General features: G+C 44.1%; 1 protein-coding gene across 2 annotated transcripts in view; it reads left to right on the top strand.

The window, feature by feature from the left end:
- Window positions 1-22,422, top strand: part of samd4a (sterile alpha motif domain containing 4A) — a 62,630-nt gene that overhangs the window by 13,130 nt on the left and 27,078 nt on the right. For both annotated transcript variants that reach the window (XM_071921137.2, XM_071921136.2), the window contains exon 3: window positions 20,906-21,502. In XM_071921137.2, the coding sequence (XP_071777238.1) occupies window positions 20,906-21,502 (597 nt within the window). The remainder of the gene's footprint in view (window positions 1-20,905; window positions 21,503-22,422) is intronic.

Here is a 22,422-nt window from a genome sequence, read left to right as displayed (position 1 = left end):
GCCAATCAAATCAAATCAAAACAATGGCTCTGCCTCAAACAGGCTCCTGATTGGCTGCCTGTTACGCTGCTCTACACAAAGCGATAAATTAAAACTAAACTTCTGTTTCTCTCCTGCCTGGATGGTTAACTAGCCTAATGGTAGAAGAAACTAGAAATTATTCCCATGTGGAAACGCATAACAGCGTGAGGCCACCAAAAACAAAAAATGCGGACGAAGACAAAAAAAAAGATCCATACTAGAAGCGAGTGAGCAAGTTTTAAATTAAAACTCGAAATCTCCTTTCGTCTCTATATTGAATGTTTCACACAGTACCTGATTCTGTACACAAAATAGCATTGAAAACTGGTAGGGTGACATATTTCTATGGAAACAGCGGCCAGTAAAACATATTCTCAGCAGATTTTTTTTTTTTACTGAACCAAAAACATAATTTTGGACCCTGCTGGAGGTTCAGACTGTTGCCTCCTCCCTGTCCTCACGAATGGATGGCGATGGCGCCACCAAACACACTCGCTTACCTCTGATTGGTTGACATGGTGTTGGCCAGGACAGCCAGGGTGACATCAGCAGAACCGGCCGGTGAGAGAGCCCCATGGCAACGGTTGCCGTGACAGCCATACAACAGGGGTCTTTGAGTCCCTGGTGGGTGGAAATGACCTCATCCTACCCAGACTCCTCCAGGAAGCTGTGTTCACCGTCTGGTTCCAAAATAACCAGTGGACTTTCTTTCTGACCAGGCTGCAGTGCCAGTACTTATCTATCATTTTTCCCTAACTGTAAACCTAACCAATACCCTAACCTTGTTTGAGAATTCATGCCGAACCCTAAACCTTAAAAGAGATGGAAAATATGTGATCATTATTTTTTGGAGCTGTAGTTTTTTACTTTGATCAGATCAGTGGAGTTTATTAACAAGCATAAGTGAAGACTTTGTATAGAGTAGGGTTCAACTGATTTTGAAAGATCTTTGATCTTCAAACTCCACTGAAACCCAGACTAATGAGATTCTTTTCGTGTCAGCAGCTCTTTAAGGCAGGGAGACCCACCACACCTATTCAATGGCAGGGGAAACTCTGAGATACATTACTGCCTTTAAAAGAAGAATTAAGGTAGAAAAACATTATTGAGCAAATAAATGAATAGATAATAATATAATAATAATAATTACAATAATAATAATAATATTTTTCTGTAGCTCTGGTCGGGGAGGAACCGCCATCGGCAGTGGACAAAATGACTAATTAACTAACTACCTAAAGCCCAATATCAAGCTGATATATCGGCAAACCAACATGTCAGTCTAACACTAGTTGACTGTAATCTCTTAAGGGCATTTTATACTTTAATGAAAATAGTGTAAACTGGCTCTATTTGATGCCTATTTGGGGTTGAAAAGGGTATCTGCCTAGGTGTTGGAACCGGCCCAAGAATCTCAACTACACAAAGTCGCGCACTCTGATTGGTCGATCATAGGAGCTATCATGACGGCATCCAACTCTTCAAGCTCCAGCTGCTCCAACACATCCCATTCCTCCAGCTGCATTGCTATAGTGGCGTCCATGTTTGTTTTTACTGATGATTGTCGTCACGTCTGCTTCCTGTTCCTCTCTTCTTCTATGTTTCGTTTTGGTGCCATATGATTTTTTTATAAAACACTGGCACCCTGTGTACGGGATTTCAACAACATGCTACGCGCACATCAACGCATAAGTATAAAAACTTAAATGTAAGCGCCACTGCGTTCTTTATATTCGCGCTTTACATTACGCTTACATTACGTTCGACTATAAAATGCGCTTTAGTTACTGTAATAACTATTCATATGACAGATGCTTCTGATACAATATGTGGTTACTTGTTGGTTTACCCAGAGGAAAGGAGAGGCATACAGAAGGTGAGAATAGATGCAAGTATCATTTTACACATCTTCAAATATCCATTCATTAGTATTAATAACGAGTAATAACTGAAACCCTAGTTGGAGTAATCCAATTGCAGGTCCAGTCATTGCCAATATGTAACAGATGTAAATGAAATCAATGTAATTCCCAGCATTGCCGATGAGGCCATACCAGACATCATTACTAAAAAGAAGTTACTCAACTCCTCCACACAAACTGTCATGGCATTTTGTGGTGATTGCTGAGTAAGTGACCACAGTTAATTAGATTAGCGCTCACTTGGAATTTCTCTGGGTGAAATGTGCTGTAAATTTGGAGTCTAGTCTTCAAGCCCTGAATCTATGCAGCGTCTGATGTTCCTCCCACCAAACGCCAAATACCGGTAACATTTTTCTTTGGTGGATAAATAAATAACCCAACACACTGGCCTTTTTGAGACAATAACATTCAGTCTTTGGTCTTTGCCTGTTCTCAGATTTTGTCCCCGCAGGCCGGCGTACACTCTCTGTGACTGTGAGCCTGTTACGCTGCTCTACACAAAGCAGTAGCGTCTAAATTTCTGTTTCTCTGCTGCCTGGATGGTTAACTAGCCTAACGTTAGTTGAAACTTAGTTACTCCCATGTGGCGAGACACTTCATGATGAATTAACTAACCTGATCCATTGTATAAGTGAACGAGCAAGGTTTAAATTGAAATCTGCTCTTGTCTCTTCATCGAATGTTTCATGCACAGTTCCTGAACCTCAGCCTTTATAACAACAACTTTTGGTGTCGTCACAAAAAACGATGAATAGACCGTGTGTGGGTTCAAAATATAGATCTGGCTTTACTGGCTTATGTCAAGGTAGTAGACATGACAACACTAGTAACATAGTGTAAAATATACTTTGATATATTTTGGTAATCAAAATAAACCATAGGTCCATGTCAAAAACAAAGCAAAAAAACAATTAGCCTACTGATGTTGAACCAGTTGGCTGCCATGTTTAACCAGTGAGTCCAGTGAAGGCAGAGTGGAGCTCCCATCGCCCCAGGCTGTTGTGCTGTCGTGTGTTTTTTCTGAATGGGTCTCTGTGTGTGTTTGTGCTGTGTCTACTCACATGGTGTTACAGCCGGATGCCACCACATCCCCCAGGCTGTGGAGAGGATGCCGGGTAAACTCCCTGCCACACACACACACACACACGCACACTCTCCACACTAAACTGCACTCAGTGTTACGCATGACACTCAAATGTACGTCACAAGCCACTACATACACACACACAGTGATGCATATGACACTTATATGCTCCAGATGTACATGCCTCTCAACAGACATAAAACACACACACACACACACACACACACAGCACCGCAGGAGTGACCAGTGCACTAACTCACACTAAGTTCAGTGTGGCTGGGCCGTAAAGTCGGTGTAGACACATTCAGACACACACTGTCGCGGTCAAACCGGTTCGTTCACTGCTGTGTGAGTTGAGTTGTTACTGCATGCTCAGCCTCAGAGTTGTAGTGCTGTTTGCAATAATCAAATGTGTGTGTGTGTGTGTGGGGGGGGGGGGGGGGGGATTTAGGGTTCGACCGGTATTTGACCATTTTTGTGCCTCCAGAATGACAATATTCACTGTTTCCTCCAGAATTGTATTAGGGATGCACCGATACTGTTTTTTCACTGCCGATCCGATACCGATACCAGAATTTTGAGTATCAACCGATACAGAGTACCGATCCGATATTGACCCCTTTTTTTCTTCTATAATTATACAGCTGCATACAACATGTAAATAACATGGGAACAATAATTTTATTGTTAAAAAAAAAAGAAAAGCAGCAGGGCAAAAGAACTGACCAAAATAGGAATGACAGTTCCTAGGATATATAAAAGACTGCTGCAATATAGGGATACAGTGCAAAAAAAACTCACAAAAGTGCAAAAGAGCAATAAACTGACCAGTGCATACTGCTACAAAACAATATTGAAACAACCATGCAGCCTTTGCTTATATATATTTTTTTCTCTTCTTTAGTGTGAATAACTGACAGAAAAAATACTGCTACACATAGGCTTTTTCTGGGCATAACCTCCAGTGTGTGCCAAGTCTAGTCTAGTTTTAATCACTTAAGGACAAGGGGCAGGTTTTTCTTCAGAAACAGAAGCATCTCACCTCTCTCTGCTGTCAGCCTGTTCCTCTGTTCACTGACAGTGTTGACAGTCACTGACGCTGACGCACGCACAGGTCGCGTCAGCGTCATCAGCGCGATAGCATTAGCTTTAGCCCCCATCTCCAAAAAGCTTAATTTTGTGAAAACAGAAGACTTAATTGAAACCTTTATGGTGGCGTGTACATGATACTAAGCCCAAGGACACTCGATGTAAGTTTGAGCTAAGGAGCAGGCGTTTGGAAGGCGTCGCCAGATGAAGTTCTTGGTAAAGTGAGTTGGATAAAGATCTTTGGGATGCTAGTAATGGCATAGCCATCTAGTAATGGCATAGCCATCTACCGATCCTTTGGGGCTAAAATAATTCCCAACTACTGCACGCTCGCTTTCTTTTTCCAACTTCTTCTCTTTTTTACGGCAGGCGACTATGCCCGTTTATTACTCCGGGGGCTCAAACTGATTGCTCTGGATCGGATCGGATTATAACGTTCACTGCCACCGATGTCCGATCCAGCATTTTAGGCCAATATCGGCCTGATACCGATACCAAGTATCGGATTGGTGCATCCCTAAATTGTATTCTATTCAGGGTGAAAAAGCCTCTGAAGCAGCATTTACACCATCATGGGACACTAAAACTCTCCACTGTAATCCAGACTGACGAAGTTCTTTTAGGGTTAGCAGCTCTTTAAGGCAGGGTAAATTAAGAATTAATTTACAAGCAAGCAACAGCAATATTTTGATCTTAAATGAATAAAACCTGCAAATCAATTTTCGTTGCAAATTTTCCAGAGTGTAGCTGTGGTCAGGGAGGAACACACAACAACAACACTGGCTGCCGATATCAGATATTCGATTGATTCCTTTGCCTTCTCTCTTTCTTCTTCTTCTTTCTTTGACTAGCTTCTTGTTGTTGTTGGGCAGACCGCAGGACTGCAATGGTTTACAAAGACACATCTCTGTTAAGCTCACATACACACCGGAAACGATTCCACAAACCTCACCACCAATACACTGCTGCCTGTGAGTGTATGTGTGTGTGTTTCTGTACACCCTGTGCTGTGTGTGTGTGTGTGTGTGTGTGTGTGTGTGTTGTTCTTCCTCCCAGCAGGTACGGAAATAAACCTTTGGTCCAGAAAGGAAAATAATTATCATTCTTGTACAAATGAGGAAGGGGGGCTGAGAAGAGAGAAAGAGAGAGAGAGATTTTGATACAAGAGAGGGGGTGGGATTTCTTTTCTGAAATGTTGATGACTTTTCACTTAAATGCATTGTCAATATTGTTTGGTTTTAAACTGTCATGCCAGTAAGGCACATTGAATTGAACTGAGAGAGAAATAGACAAAGAAAGAGAGAGAGGAGAGAGAGATAGACAAAGAAAGAGAGAGAGGAGAGAGAGATAGACAGAAACAGAGAGAGAGAGAGAGAGAGAGAGAGGCTGATGGGCCCCTGACTGCCATTTCCTTAAATAGAGTTGTGGGCTTCTCCAGTCCGGCCCTGGCAGAGCGGAGGCTCACATTCCCAGCATAGCTGCGACTGCCACATTCGGAGCCTCCCGACACTGGAGCGCTACATACGCTTCCACAGGTAGACTACAGTTCATCTTCACTCTCCTTTAAGCCTCCACGCCTCCCTGACCTCCGACCCCCAGCTACTCCTGCAGCAAGGGAGAAGAGGGATGTTGATGAAAGGCTCGAGAGGAAATGGGAGGGGAAGGGGGGGGGGGGGGGGTTCTTCATTCATGCTGCAGCAGCGGTGTCCCACTAGGAAACTGCCCCCACTGCTAGGAAAAAGTAAAGACGATAAAAATTCATCCTCTGGCCTCTTCACTCCAAAACAAACAAAATCAAGGATAATTCCAGTATATTCTCTCCATATGTCATGACATAGTTATCCAAGTAAGAGACATTTTTTTAACCTGCAACAAGAAGTGCTGCCCTACAAAACTAAGGGCCGTAACTGAAGAAAGAAACAGAAAAAGCAGGACAGTGAAACTCAGAAAAATGACTTCATTATAATCCTCTTCATGATCTCCCATCCCGACAACTATTCTTGGTACAGAAGTGGATGATATATTGTTTGATGTATATTGTCTGATTTTCGTTAAAATGAAATCTAAATTTGAGTCATGACGTTTGACCTTTTTGAATAGACACAAAAAATAGTTACTGGTAGGGCAGAGTGGAAGTCTTTCTGGGCCCAGAAGAAGCCCCGCCTCCCTCTGCTGGAGAGGAAACTGTTTCTTGATATCCGTCTGTAAGGAGAGACGAGGTGTCTTGGGTCTTGGTTGCTCGGACATGGATTAAGCCTAGAAAGCCTAGAAAATCCCTGAAAGTTTGTGATCTGAAAGAGTGGATTTGAGAAAAATAAAATATGGCGTTTTTTTTTTTAAATGAATGGATATCCTTGAAAGTACTTGATTTTAAAAATTACAACACAGCACCCACATTCATCAATAGCCCTCACCTCCCTCCCTCCTAGTATCAATACTTAATATCCTGAGGAAAACCCTATGATGGAGATCAGCAGTTTTATAATGAAAGATTTCACCAGGATTTCTTGACATGACGAGATCAGGAGTAAAACATGAGGCCTTTATGATGTCTTACCCCAGAACACACCAATTTTGAGTTCTTGAATTTCACCAAACAAGACCTCTAAAGTAAATGAAAAGTGCTTGAATTTCATGTCCAAGTGAGTGGGAACCCTGGCTCTGTAGCAGCTACGCTTGGCTGTCACAGTCACCTCAACCTTGTTTTCACTTTATCTTTAGAAAGCAATTTCACTGCAACTGCTGCGGATTGATTTGTCTCTTAACAGATTTGGTGAAGTTGGTTTGAATGAGGCTTGGAGTGGAAGTGGGCTGACATCACATGTTGGAAAGAGCGCACTCTCTCTTCTCTGATGCAAGCGACTAAAACAGGACGGAGACATGTAAGGTAGCAGTGATGATGCGTTTCCTTTTCCTGTGGAAGGGGGACACAGGTCGGTGAACGTGTTAAACTCATCGTCACAGGCAGGTGTTTCCCACTCTGTTGCCTGTCCAGCTAAGCTCAATGGATACCCACCCCCCCACCCCCCCCATCCTGGCCACTATTTCCAACATTACACAGGATAAATAAATAAACGGAGCACCCAAGAGGAAGACACACACACGCGCACACACACCGAGAGGGGGCTTGGCTGATGCACACAATTCACTCCTCCTTTTTCCTCACATCCATACCAACACTGTGCATACACACACACATACACGTACACAGACAATGTGGAAGCCAGATGATAGCAGTACTGTATGTAATGTTCTATCATTTGACCAGGTGTCCTGGCTGTGATGATGCAGAGGTGTTCCTCTTCCTGTTTTATTATGGGTCACAGGAAACTCCGTCTGTCTCTCTCTCTTTCCCTCGCTCTGTGTGTGTATGTGTGTGTATGTAAGCACACGGGGACGCTCTGATTGATCTGCCACCGATTTCTAATTTTCATTTAGTGGTCTCTAAATTGGCCAATCCTACTGTCAGAGCCAAATTTCTCTGCACATGACAAGTGTAGAATCTGTTGGAATAGTCAGGTTTAGGCCCCATGGGGTTCTGGGTAATGGTGCTGTGTGTTTTGACATGCGAGTCGTCTGAAGCTGAGCTGTAGCATTAAACTACTGAACTGAGGGTTTCTCACATCGCCAACAGATACTGCATGGCCACTTTTGGGAACAGTGAGGAAAGGCTAACAGCACAGTGTGTATGTATAGACTAACTATGAATTTGGCAAGGTGATTCTTCACTGTTACTTTGTGCATGATGAAGCCTGTTTCATAGGCATGAGGTAGAATTATTGCAAAGTCTTTTGCATTTAAAATGGCATAGACTAATGTAAGGCTGACTGATATACCGAATATTTACCAAAACCGACACTGGCACTCTCACCAACCAAATGTTCCACATGTTGGTTTGTTTGGTAAATACATTTGTCAAGTAGCCAACTTTGCATAAACAGTTTCCTTTTTGCGTTGCTTCAGTTAAACTCAGATTCGCTTCAAAGTAGGAGATGGACAGAATAAGACAGGAAGTAAGGTGGGTTTACCTTCAAAATAAAAGCATACTTTTTATGATGCTAATGGTGAATGTAGTATTTCTGCTACGGGGTTAGGAAAATAAACAGATTATCGTTTCATTTATCGTTATCGAGGTAGACATGATACAGTGATATGAATCTCAGGCCGTATCGTCTAGTGTAGTGTAGATCCATTTTGTGTTATTTGAAAGTGGAATTGTAACAATTTTACATAACAATCCTGCCTGCAGTCTTAATTGCGTCACCTAACAAGCCCATCTGAAAAGGCGGGGCTTACAGTAAATGGTTCAGGGTTTTACACACCAACTGTGTGTGTGTGTGTGTTTGAGTGAGTGAGAGAGCAGTGTAAATCACCTGCTGATGTTTCCTGACAGCTTGACTGCCTGTTTCTACTCACTCAGCCGTACCTGTCTGACACAATGACTGACAAACACATTGATTAGTCTAGATGGACAATGTCTCTTTCTCTCTCTCTCCTTCTCTCTCTCTTTCTCTTTCCCTCCCAGTTGTTGCATTATGGTCGAGCTGCAAAGCTGAAATCTAAATTTCACCTCAGAAGCTGATTAGAAACCAAACCTTTAAGGAGAAATCACCCTAAAACGCTTTAACACTATTTAAAAAACAGGTGTTGGTAATGTGTCATGCATTCCTGGGTCCACTTTGTTGTTTGGTGGTGATTTTATCTTATTCCTGTGGATAACTGGCCAAACTTAGATATGTCACATTCAGATACTTCCAGTGCAGCTATAATGGAGTATGATAGCAGAAAATGTTTCAGCGATCTAAAACATCAGCGGTAAACGTCAGGTTTTGGTGTCAGTCCCTCAGAATCAAAGAGCGAGGGCTTCTTTCTAGAGCTGCCATTTTGCACCAAGAGACGTTCAACAATCATACAGGGAGAAATCCATCGTAGAAGAGGAGAGAGACCAATTTCTCCACCCACAGGAGCAGGAGAGAGACCAGAATGCAATGCAGCAACAAGACATGTTTTGTTTTGAGTAAGGGGCGCGGCTGCAATCATAGACACGCCCCAATGCTCATAAACTAGTTGGCTAGCTAGCTATCTTTACATGTCCATACGCCTGTCTTTGATTGAAAGCTCTTGGGATTGAAAAGCTCTTCGGATTGTCAAAAGGTATTCTGGGAAGTAGATGATGCAGTTTGAGGGACAGTTGGTTTACCAAAAAAATAAATTTCACTTCATCGCAAAAGAACTCCTAGAATGCATTGAACATCATAAATTGATGATATATAACAGTAAGTATGGTAATCTGAGGGTGGATTTTTCCTTGAACATCTCTGCAGACTTTATGCCTAACCTTAAAGCAATATTCCACTTTTTAACATGTACATTTTCCAGCTATATTCATTGCCTCATTCAAACGAACGGGAAGTAAAATTCAGAACGCTACAAACTCGTCCAGCTGTCTCCGATCTTGTTGAGTAGTTTATATTCTGGTTTTCATAGCGGTCAAGTGCCGAATAACCCCCATGATAAAACTAAGTGGAATATTGCTTTAACCTTAGTTAGAAATAAAAGGTTTATTTGTGATCTTTTGAAAACGTTGCAGTTTTTGGCTTTGCGACTAGTCTGGAGAGAGAATGCCACTCCTCTTCCTCCCTCCTCCCTCCTCCTCCCTCTTCGTCCCTCCTACTCTAGTCAGCTGTGTGTCAGTGGGTCAGACTGAGGCCAAGGCTAGGCTGATCTCCACAACGGCTCTAACTGCTGCATACACTGGCTCTCTCTCTCTCTCTCTCTCTCTCTCTCTCTCTCTCTCTCTCTCTCTCTCTCTCTCTCTCTCTCTCTCTCTCTCTCTCTCTCTCTCTCTCTCTCTCTCTCTCTCTGTCAATCTCTCTGTAACCTGACAGTGGGATGTCGCTCCATACCTCCTTCCTTCCTTCTCTCCTCCCCCCTTCCCTCCTTCACTCCTCTCCCTCCCCCCCTCACCTTTCCTCTGCATCTGGTGTGTGTGTGCAGGGCCCCTAGCTTGGGCTGGGGCCTGTGGGAGCCTGCCTGCCCTTCTTGTCAGGGCATGGTCTCTCTCTCTCTCTCTCTCTCTCTCTCTCTCTCTCTCTCTCTCTCTCTCTCTCTCTCTCTCTCTCTCTCTCTCTCTCTCTCTCTCTCTCTCTCTCTCTCTGGGTGGGGCGAGGCAGACCTAGTGTAGGATGAGCTCATTCATGCGCTCACGCTTCTCTCTCCCTCTCTTTCTCTTACCACACCTCTTCCACTGTATGTCTTCCTTTATCCCTTTTTCCACCCCTAACTTTCTCTTTTCTTTCTTTCTTTCGTTTTTATGTTCTTTTGCTTTTTCTTCTTTTTTTTCCTTGCTTCGTTCTTTCTTTTGCTTTTCCGCTCTTTTGTTCTTTCATTCTGTCTTTCGCTCTTTTGCTTTTTTGTTCTGTTGTTCTTTCTTTCTCCCCCTCTCTGTTTTTTCCCTCTCTTTTTTTTTACTCTCTCTCCTTTCTTTCCTCTCTCTCTCACTCTGTCCCTTCCTTGCCTGCTCTGGGTCGAACCTTGCTCTCTCCGGTGTGTGTGTGTGTGTGTGTGTGTGTGTGTGTCAGCTGAGGATACTTCTTGAAGTGTGTGTGAGTAACAGCTAGGGAGTCACAGTGAAAGCTGATCCAATACAGCGTGCAGCCCCTCCATGTATGTGTGTTGGCTCTATAGTATTCTACAGCGGTCCCACCCTGCTGGAGCGCTGATGCTGGGGAATTATTTGTTTGGGTGGGGCTCGATGTCGAGTCGAGGCAGAGGAGGCTGGAGCAGAGAGCTGGAAGGCTGCGATCGTCTTAGCACCTGGTTTCAAAAGGTTCCTCTTGTATTTTTCAAGGTTTTAGGTAGGGATGGGACGATCTGCTTATCTCACGATACAATGCGATATGCGATACGGGGTTCTTGATTCAATACAACCACGATACGATGTAATAAATAAAAGTTCAATGACAACAAAGTCTGACTGTGCAGAATTATGTTTATTTCTGAGACACAAATCTTTCTAGCGATGGCATTGGCTCACTAGAATGTAAACAATTTAAAAATGTCATTACAAAGTGACAATAATAGAATTTGGATGGAGAGCTTGTGAAATTGTGATGGTCAAGCGTCTCATTTGTGATTACCACAGCAGAATAAAATGGAGCTGATATCACCATTCATTATTCTGCTCCACAATACGTATTGTCACATTTTTTGTATTGTGATATATTGAATTTCAATATATTGTCCCATCCCTAGTTTTAGGTTTTGGTAGTCACTGACCAGGATCATCACACAACTGAGACCACACTTCCCATAAACTATCTTGCTTTACCTGCCTGCATGCCACATTCACATCGGAACAAGTGGAAGAACAGGATGACATCTCTTTGCTACAACTTTGGAGAGTTGACATGCTTAACTCATCCAAAATCCACATCCAAAATAATTATTTATGTATTTAAAATTAACCATAAATGAACTGCAGCAAATATTGCTTACTATACGTGAGTGGAGTTGCTTGTATTAGTGTGAATATAACTAAGAGCTGTTTCTCAAAATATGTGACAGAGGACAAGACAAAATTGTCAGCTGTATTGTTGGAATACAGGAAAAGTCATGGCAGCTTCATTATGGAGAGACAGAAAAGGTAAATTTTATCATTTATTGGTGTTAATGGAGCGACTCATTATACAGTGACTGCCTTCCCCTTGTTTCCGGGCCCCGTCCTTCCCCTCCGTTTGTATCTGTCGTAAGGACAGTCAGCCCCAAGGCTTGGATGTGTTTCCCTGCCTCATCTCCACATGTGCTTCTGTTGACCGAATCGAAGCCGAGAGAGGAAACAAGACTGGTGTAGCTAAAGAGCAGCAGCAATCTGTTTACAGACAAGATCACATGAAACTGTCTATGAAATCTGAGTGATGACTTGACTATTTAAGTAAAGTTGAATTTAAAGTCCTGCGAGTGTAAAGTAAAACTAGATTTAGTGTATTGCTTTTCCGTCTAAATCTGATGTTGGCTTTATTCCTCCCTTCTGACTCACTTCCTGTGTGGCGGGAAAAACAATTCAAAACATTGTTAGGGATTCAAATTTGGTTACCCCAGAATAAAAAAACTTACATAGATGGTACTCTTTTGCAGCTATGGTCTCATTTATTTACAAAAATTGTTCTACATTATCGAAATTATGTTGGTAACTGATGTAAAAAAAAAAGAAGTCCAGGAAGTATTTTTTAAATTGTGTACGAGGGCCTCAAATACTGTTGTAGAGAATGTTTTTAGCATGATGTTTTAGGTTTGGGTCCTTTGGGACTGAAAAAACACATTACTTGGTGTCTTGCTTAGGGCTGGGTAGGGCTTTAGTGCTGCGAGTAAGGCTGGGACTGGGGCTTGGTGTGTGTGTGTGTGTGTGTGTGTGTGTGTGTGTGTGTGTGTGTGTGTGTGAGCTGGGCTGTGGATCCGCTAGGAATCGCTGCATTCTTCAGCAGCAGGCTCTGTGGTATGCCAGCACATTCCCCACTGCTGAGCTGGAGAATCCACTCGGAAAGGAGGGATGGGAGCTTTTCCTTTCTCCTCCACCCCCACCCCACCCCTCCACCCCTCTGTCTTACTTTACTTCGCTCTCCTCAAGTCCCCCCACTCCCCGCCCCCTTTCCTCCTTCCCCAACTTCCTTAAAGTAGTCCAAATTGTCTTTTCCAAACTCTTTCCCCCCGTCAAGTCTGGGCCTTTGCTCAGCTATAAAATCTTGTTTGGTCTGTGTGTGTGTGTGTGTGTGTGTGTGTGTGTGTGCGTGTGTCTCAGCTGTGTATCCAGCTCTCAGCACAGTGTTGGAGTGTCTCTGTGGGGAAAAAGCCAACGCTGGGACCTTTCACAGTCCATCTCCTCCAGCCTATTCTCCCTCCCAGTATGCCTCTCTCCTGGCCTCTTTCAGCTAGCTTGCATTAGCCTCCTTGGCAGCCCCCTTCCTAAATGAAACCCCCTGCTCTGTTTACTGTGGGTCAGCTCTCTCTCTCTGTCTGTCTGTCTGTCTCTCTCTCTCTCTCTCTCTCTCTCTCTCTCTCTCTCTCTCTCTCTCTCTCTCTCTCTCTCTCTCTCTCTCTCTCTCTCTCTCTCTCTCTCTCTCTCTCGCTCGCTTTCTCTCTCTCGCTGTCCTCCCGCTGCTGAAGGGAACACGCCGTATCGGACGTGGTGTTGACTCAACAACGGCTATAGAAAGTTGCCGGTAGTGAGGCAAAGTGAGCCGGCCGCGTGTTTGTTTTGCTAACAGGACGAGCACAGGACAGGGGATTCGAGGCCACACACGCACACACACACACACACACACACACACACACACACAGACATGTATGACTGTACTTGTGAGGACTTTCCATTGACTACATTCATTCCCTAAACCTAACCCTAATGTTAACCCTAACCTAAACCTAATCCTGATTCTAACCATAACCCTACACCCAAGTCCTAACCCTAAATTAGTCACTTTGGAGGATTTTCGTAATCTTTCTATCCTGATGACGTCATTTGGAAATACAGAAATCCAAGACACACACACACACACCAGCCGTGGCGCAGCGATGAGGGAAAGTGGTTATGCAACATCACAGCGGCTAATAATGGAAATTTTCAGGCACGAGTCGGGGTCTGGGCTCTTTCCCCACATACACACCCATATCATACGCTCTGTCTCGTAATCACACTTTCCCCCTCTCTCTGTCTCTCACACACACACTTCTCCCTTGAAACTCTGTGTGTGTGTGTGTGTGTGTGTGTGTGTGTGTGTGTGTGATTGGGGGTTAATGTGCCCCCGTTGACCATTAATATGGTCTTATCTGTTGTGCTAGCTGCCTTGTTGTGGCTTTGTGTGCTGTTGACCCACCTATATTTAGAACGAGAGGAATCATGTGTCTAACAAACACTCCCTGTGTGTGTGTGTGTGTGTGTGTGTGTGTGTCTGCGGTGGTGTGTTAGTGTGTGTGCACATAACCAATGTGTAACAAATGAGCTAAAACAATCACATTGTTTCCACCATTGTCACTTGTGTCTTGTGATCACAAACTCGGATATGACGAGAACTCGCTCTGTCCAGCTCGGAGTCAAAGTTAAAGGGCAAACTTTCACACAGTTCCCATCTGTTGGTCTGAGGATCTGAAGCCCTGTTTGCAGGGGACTAATATTACTTCAGGACGTGAAGTGATTTGCGGAGATCTGCTGTGCCTGTCATTTGTAAAGTAAAATTTCCAGTGTAAATTAGCTACTGTAGTTTGGTGAAGACTGATAATACTCATCCCATGTGAATCAAACTCTTGATAATTTCAGTCATAATTTGTTTTTAGTGCACAATTTCTTCTCCTTCTTCTAGATGCAGAATTTCTGTCTTCGTCCTGTCATGAAAAATGTAGTCACTAGTGTAATCTATAGTGGAAAGCTTTGAATGCATATTTGGTGCAAACGCACCAGGGATTTAAGCAAATTTCAGTATTAGCCATTGCTAGAAAGATTTTTTTGTCAGTGAACTTTTATATATTACATCGTATCGTGGTTGTATCGAATTGTGAACCTCATATCGTATCGAATCGTATCGTGAGATAAGCAGATCGTCCCATTCCTAAGAGCGACACATCAGCCAAGTTGCTCACAGTGTGAAAGCACAGTCATTGACTTTCCTGTCAGTCTGTCTGGTTTGCATGCCCTGATCCAAACCTCTTTCTTCCACGCTGAAGAAAGGTTTCTCTTTTACAGTGAAGAGAGAGTGGGCAGGTTGGGAGAGGGTTCGGCCCGGGACAGAGAGGCGGGGCTCTTTTGAAAGCAGCACCCTTGTTGTGGGCGGTGGGTGGTAGAGAGGGTGTCAGAGGGCAGAGTCGGGGCAGGGTGGCACACAGTTCACCAGCACATATTATTCACATCAGGGAAACGCCGTGTCAGCCCCCGAACAAATGACTCTCTCTCTCTATCTGTCTGTCTTTTCTTTTCTCTGTTCCTGTCTGTCTTTCTCTTTGTGTTTGTCTGACTTTCTCTTTCAGTGTCTCTTCTCAGTGATTCATCAGTTCCCAGCTTCTCTCTCTCTCTCTCTCTCTCTCTCTCTCTCTCTCTCTCTCTCTCTCTCTCTCTCTCTCTCTCTCTCTCTCTCTCTCTCTCTCTCTCTCTCTGTCTCTCTGTCTCTCTGTCTCTATCTCTCTGTCTCTCTCTCTCTATCTCTCTCTATCTCTCTCTCTCTCAGTTTGATGTGCTTTACTGGCATGAAAGTAAAGAACAAAATTACCATCTCTCTGTCTGACTGCTACACATTGGATTTCTCTCACTTTGATTTCATTTTCATCTCCATAGTCCACTAGTCTCTATATCAATCACCTCACACTGTATGAGACACACACACACACACACACACACACACACACACTTTGGACTATTGGACTTTATCCTAAAAATACGTGTTCCCAGGGTTGACAATGTGTATTTTATGGAGCCCAGCAGTGTCTTAACTGGAAGGCCCAGCTTGTCTCTGTCCTGTCTGTCTATCTGGATGTGGAGGTGGATGGGGCAAGAGATTGACTCTTAGTTCCAGTGAAGTGCAATGTGAAAGTCTGAGTCAGAAAAGAAACTGAAGGAAAGAAGTTGTGGGTGTCGCCCTGTCCTAAAGACAGGAGGTAGAAGGAGCAACGGTCTCTGTGTTTCCACTCCTCTCCTCTGTCAGAGCCGTAACCTCACTTCAACCTCCTCTCCTCGTTTCTCCTCCCTCCTCTTTTACTCCCCGAGGGCTCAGGGCAGAGAGGAGGGAAGGAACGAGTCTGACATGCATGTGATAACTGTGATTTAATTTGTCATGTTGTATTGTACAAATAAGGATGAAAATGAACAGCAAATACCTGCCCCCAGAGAGGTGTGTTGCAGTTTCTTCCTCTCTCTTGCTGGCTAGATTCTGGTCGACTAGGTAGTAGGCTTGGGCGATATCCAAAATGTAATATTGTGATGGTGTCCCGCCAAAATATCATTAAAACTATATTATTAAAAAGATAGACATTTGATCTTACTATTCAAGCACTGGAAGAAACAATGGCCATTTGGTGTAATTTGCTCATTCCAGGAAAGCAGGCTGATTGTGGAAAAGGGAACCGAACCCACTTGAAATAAAGTGACACATTTTTCACTACAACTTTGATTATTTTTGTGATTATATTTAGTGATTTTTTTGATCACAAGTGTGATCTAAGCAACACATGGTGCTGCGGCCAGGTGGGGGTGGGGGGGTGATATTCGATACCACAGAAAATATATTCACTATTTGATATTATCGAATATTGGCCCAAGCCTACTAAGTAGTCTTTCCCTTAGCAGTCGACCTTTGACCTGGGCTGGATGTGAGTGGGAAAAGATACTGCATGTCTGTTCACTGCTCCAAGGTCAACTCCTTGACCTTTTAACCCTGGAGGAACGGGTCAACAAGCCAGAAGTAGCGTCCTGTGTGCTAGGTGGCTGCCTCTTCATGATCGCTGTTGTGGTACTATTTGAAGCTCTGAATATTGACAACTATCAGTTTCTCTTTGACTTTCTCTATCTTTGTCGTTCTTGTGGGAAATGACCGGTCTCTCCTCCATCGTGATTGGCTGGCTGAGAAAAAATCGGTTCACGTCACTTGGCACTTTTCTGAAAAGTTGAACATTTCCCAACTTTTGAAATCGCTCCGCTCTGCCAAAAAAGTCACTGGGTGCAGCATTTTTTTGGGGGCCTCCGCCTTTTGTGCGCCTTGCGGCCGCTTCCCGTTGGTTTCAGTGTAATAAAGGCGGTGGCAGTTTTGAAAAAAAAACGTTTTGTGTGAACGCAGACTTGCTGTAACTGCAACCAAGTTCAAGAGTCAGAATTCCAAGTTTCTGCAAATACCAGTTTTTCTTTCCTCTTTCTTCTTCTTCCAGACAGAGTGCTGGCTGCACAGGGCCAAGGTCCAGGGAGTTTTGGCCTCTATCAGTGAACCGCCACAAAGCCTTACTCAGCGTGTGATTTAGAGCTGATGAATGAGCAGGTTCTATCCCATCATCCCCAACCTTGAGTAGGAGTTTGGGAGAGAGCATGATAGGATTTGACCGTCTATATTCTGTGGACTGTCTATCTGTGTGAGACTGTATGCAGGGAGGAAGTGAGAATTACTGTGATGACTGGACTTTTGTATTCTATCTGCCTGCCGCTTGCCAGTACCGCTGACTTCAGAGAGAGACAAAGAAGGAGAAAGACAAAGAAACACAGAAGCCCCTTTCATGCACAGAACCCGTAAGATCGGTGTGTTAACTTTGACGGCAGCACTTATGGTTTCCCCTGTTCACACTATTAGCTATTATCTGAAAAATGTCTGCGTAGAAAGCGTTGATAGCAGCATGATATGACTATCCCAGATAGGTGAGACGAGGCCAGATGTTGTGTTTAAGGTACGCGATGGAAGACGTCACTTTTTTAGAAAAAATTGCAGATGAGGATCTCCTGTGGCCGGGTGCCAACTTTCTCCTGCTATTATTAATTTGCCTGTTAATCTCGTCCTCCGCTCAGATGGCTAATAGCGTCCGTGTCTCGGAGTCCGCCCAATTTCCAGTCATTTTTGAATTAAATGAAATTTGAATGAAGAAATGCTGCCATGAGCAAGTTGCCGAATGAAATGCGTAACCCCAGATTCTCTTGTGATTGGTTCGCTCACTCTACTTGAAAGTGTATTCACGTGCTCGACCCAGGAATCTTACAGCTTTTGTTCACACTAGTGTCACATAGGAAGATTCCCTTGAATTTCAGTAGGTCTCGAGGGGGAAATTCCCAGATGACACATGACTCTGCCACCGAAAATTTCCGGAGGATTTCTGGGTGAAGCTGCATGTGTGAAAGGGCCTAGAGAGAGAGAGAGTGGGGGGGATTCAAAAAGAAAAGGAGAAAGAGCAGCTGGAGTGAATGAAGAAAGAGAGGGCAAGAGTGGCAGGCAGTGGAGGAGGAACATTTCATAACGTCTGAACAGCTTCATATCAGCTGCATGGCTGTTCCATGAATACTGATTCAAGCCTTAAGTCAGCTTTCTCTTTCATAAGGTTTTAATGTAATTCACGTCATTTGTGTTTCAGTTTATTGAGCAAAAAATGCCAGAACTTATTTTGACATTTTTACACAATAAATTGACACACTGTTCCACTGCAGTGTTAAATGATGTATTACATAAACGTCTTTTAACAGTTTATATTTAAGGATTGAAGTAGTATTTGTGAATGTGTCATATAGCAGTTTTGAAGCTGTTATTCAGACATTATAAATATGCTATAAACTGGAGTTCATGTAAAGTGTTATCAATATTTTTCTGCAAAAACAAATAATGATTAATCAGGTGGTCTGTTCATAACTTGTGGTTGTAGGCTAAGCTTTTTTCTTACACCACCAAACAAACTTACAAAATTTTACTGTAAAAACAGTAGAATGTTGATGTTAAAATCGTCAGTGCACCACTGCAAGTTTTCTTAGAGCATTCATTGGGTTGCCTTTGTTACATCTCACTGTTTTCCAGCCTTTTGGAATTAAATGACTTTTAATCATGGAACAGGTCCTGTTCTCAGATGGACCGAGTCTTGCCTCATTCAGAGGAATGGAGGATTACATCATTATTGGAGAGGGGTGGAGTCACTCCCTGGCTCCCTTCGCTCACTCCTCCTCACTCCCTCTTACTTTCTCCTCTTGCCTCAAACTCAAAATCTCTGTCGCTCTGAGTGTAGATTGTCTCCTGACTTTGGGCCAGCCTGGCCCAGTTTACTCTCTCTCGTCCCCGCAGGTCCCCCTCCCACACTAGGTGACATGGATCTGGGGCCTTTTCTAAAAAAGGTGCCTGTTGTGTTGGAAGCCAGCCGGTGCTAAACAGGCCGCTGGCTCCTGGGGCTCGTCCAGACAACTGGGTAGACTTGACCCACACATGACCTCAGTGGCAGAGATGGGCACACACCAGGGCAGAAGTTAACATGAGCTCAAGAAAAAATGTTCATAAAAGTTCATAAAATGCCCATGAAATTGAAAAGGAGGGGGCAAGAAGTTTCCCTTATAATTAGTACCTGTTTTGCATTTCACTCTGTTCACATTTTTCTGTTGACAAATATTCATACGTGAATGCGACTGTGGGCCACTGTAGATGATTCATGGGAGCCAATGACAAGGCGACTCTTTCCAGTGCGTTCTGGGAGACAAAAATGGAGCGGTTTTTGACAGCCTGAAGCAGTAGAAAATGTCTGTTATTGTTACTCTGTATGATGGTACACAAATCTTACTGGTACAAATTGATTGTTTATTTGCTAATATGCAATGCAAAGCTTTGTTATTTGGTAAAAAATCACCCTCAAAATCAAAAACCTAAATCAGGGTGCAAAAGAAGCTCTGTGAAAAAAAGGACATTTCTTACCCTGGCACACACATGCTGCAGATCCTCTCACAGGTAGGAGAGCTTAGGTGTGTGTGTGTGTGTGTGTGTGTGTGTGTGTGTGTGTGTGTGTGTGTGTAACTGTCAGTTCCATGCTGTGAGGAAGACTCAAACCTGAACAACTTAATCCCTCAGTATCGGTCATCTCTCATGGGATCAGATGAATGTGGCCCTTGTTTGGGCGGCTTTAGGCTCTGTGGTCTTGCATCTGTCCAGATCAGTGCTTGTCACTTGTCCACTCTACGGGACAGAGCGAGCCGTACGTCACTGCGGAGTAACGACTGTGACATTGGGATATCTTTGGGCGGAGGGACCAGCAGATCTATTTCCTGGTCTCACCTCATAGGTCGGATTTAGAGACCAGAGCCTCACGGCCGAATTAGTAGGCTGTTGGCTGTGGACGGAATGACCGAAGTGGTCAGACAAACACACACACACATACACAGTGTGGCTCCCCAAACAGGAAGTGAAGCCTGGCTGCGTCCTGTTACATCCTCTCTCTATTTGTGTGGTTGTCCAAAGCCATTGCCCTGACCTGTAGGTATCTATAGCCCCGGTCCCAGATGAGAGGAATGGGCTCCTCACCTACTGACTTGGACGACAATAGAGCTCCATGACCTCTTGGTTATGTATAGAGCAGTTCTCTGCACTCCTACCATCAGCAGCACACAGCGCTGGTGTTTAGGGAAGGAGCAAAATAGAAGGATGACGGTGCAGTTGGCCCTACGTCACGTTGGCATCCTCTATCTTTAACCATCCATGTGTTCATCAATCCATCTGTCCGTCCATCCATGCGTTGCATTCTCTGTTTCCACCAGCTTTGGCAGCGTGCAGCAGCCTCGTTTTTATTGCTGAAATCTGTTATTAGTGTTGATTTGTTTATCACTGTGGTCAGGGTCCGAAATTCACACCCGCCCAGTGCCAAATGCCAGTAAGTTTTGTCTTTGGCGGATAAATTGATAAGGTTCAACCGCCACACTGCTTGGTAACTTTCTGAGATGGTAACACAGGCCATACATTTTTTTGGTCTTCGCCTGTTCTTTAACTTTGAAACTACGCTTCAAAATGCTGTCTGACAATTTGAATTCTGCTACATTTTATGATAAATTGCAAACTTGATGCAGTGTGTAAGTGAGTTTGCAAGTTTCAAATTAACTCTCAATACCTGATTCTACACAAAATAGCACTAGAAATGGATAGGGGGACATATTTCTATGGAAATATATGTACATTAATTATTTTCACCAGTAAAAATGTCTTTTTGTTTACCAGCACTTGGCAGGTGAGCCAAAAAGTTAATTTCGCACATTGAGGTAAATCGGTTATCAGTCTGTATTGATCGTTGTGTTTCCCCTCCTCTCCTTGTCCAACAGTGGTGATCAGCCAGTGGCAAGGTGAGCCGAAGGAGCGCGTCATTTCTCTCGTCCTCACCCACCTCCCGCTGCTTAAACCGGGCAACGTGGAGGCCAAGGGTGAGTACATGCGCCTGCTGCCGCGCATCCTGGCCCACACCATCGAGCACGGCCGCCACCTGGAGGAGTCCCGCCAGCTGCTGTCCTACGCCCTCATCCACCCCGCCACCTCCCTGGAGGACCGCTCCGCCCTGGCGCTCTGGCTCAACCACCTGGAGGAGAGGGCCGCCGCTCGAGGAGACTCGCTGGAGAGGCCGCCCCCTTCCGGGCCGCACCACCCCCACCACCAGTCCACGCCTCCATCCACCCTCACCTCGTCGGGATCCTCCTCCTCCACCAACACCTCCTCATCGGGGAACCTCTACCCTCTGCATCACCACCAGCGCTACGGCTCGGACGACCGGCTCAACGGCTGGCAGGGCTCCAGGGACTCGGGGCTGGGCGGAGGATGGCACCAGCAGCAGCAAGGCTGTGAGAATGGACACCTGCTGCTCTACCCATCATCCTCTGTGCCCACTACCATCAACACGGTTGGCACAGGTGGAGGCGGCAACACTAGTGAGTACACTCTCCTCCTTGCCTATGCTGATCTGTGCTCTTTAACCAACAATACTTAAAGCAATATTCCACTTAGTTTTAACATGGGGGTTATTCGGCACTTGACCGCCATGAAAACCAGAATATAAACTACTCACTAAGATCGGATGCAGCTGGACGAGTTTGTAGCTTATGGATTTTTGCTTCCCATTCATTTGAATGAAGCCACAAAAATAACCTGGAAACTTACATTGAACACGTTGGTGAACAGATTCAACAACAGATCCCGCTACTGTGATTTTCAATTGAGTGTTGGTCCAACGTTTTACTAATTTTAGTGTAAAGCAAGAATAGAAATGCAAAATGACAACGGACCCAGGATGCTTTGTTGTCTTAAAAGCAGGATCTGTTGATGAATCTGTTCACCAACGTGTTCAGTGTTAAAAGTTTTCAGGCTATTTTCGTGGCCTCATTCAAATGAATGGAATGGAAGTAAAAATCTGAACACTACAAACTTGTTCAGCTGCATCCGTTCTTGGTGAGTAGTTTATATTCTGGTTTTCATGGTGGTCAAGTGCCAAATAACCCCCATGTTAAAACGGTAAAAAGATGGTTCTTTTCAGAGTAGTCTGTGCTCAAGTGAAGTCAGAGTGCCTGGTTGGTCCTCTGGTAATGGTCATACAGTGTAGAAAATTGAGAACTGTAGTCATAAGGACAGTCCAAATCTGTCTGTAACACTCATACCCATGGAATGCTACACAAGCTAATGTTATTATTACGTATATTTGTGCTGGTTAAATTAGCTAATTACAAAATGCATCTTCCGGCGAAAATGACTCCTTATACTAGTTAGATTTACGATGACTTACCAGGATGTTGTGTGTGCCTTCCATGGCTCTGACTCGCCGGGTGATGGAGAGTTGAACCTTGAGCAGATATGT

The sequence above is a fragment of the Centroberyx gerrardi genome, chromosome 1 (genome assembly GCF_048128805.1).
Source record: "Centroberyx gerrardi isolate f3 chromosome 1, fCenGer3.hap1.cur.20231027, whole genome shotgun sequence".
NCBI lineage: Eukaryota > Metazoa > Chordata > Actinopteri > Beryciformes > Berycidae > Centroberyx > Centroberyx gerrardi.
The sequence above is the reverse complement of the archived record's forward strand: the minus strand, read 5'-3'. Positions and strand labels throughout refer to the sequence as shown.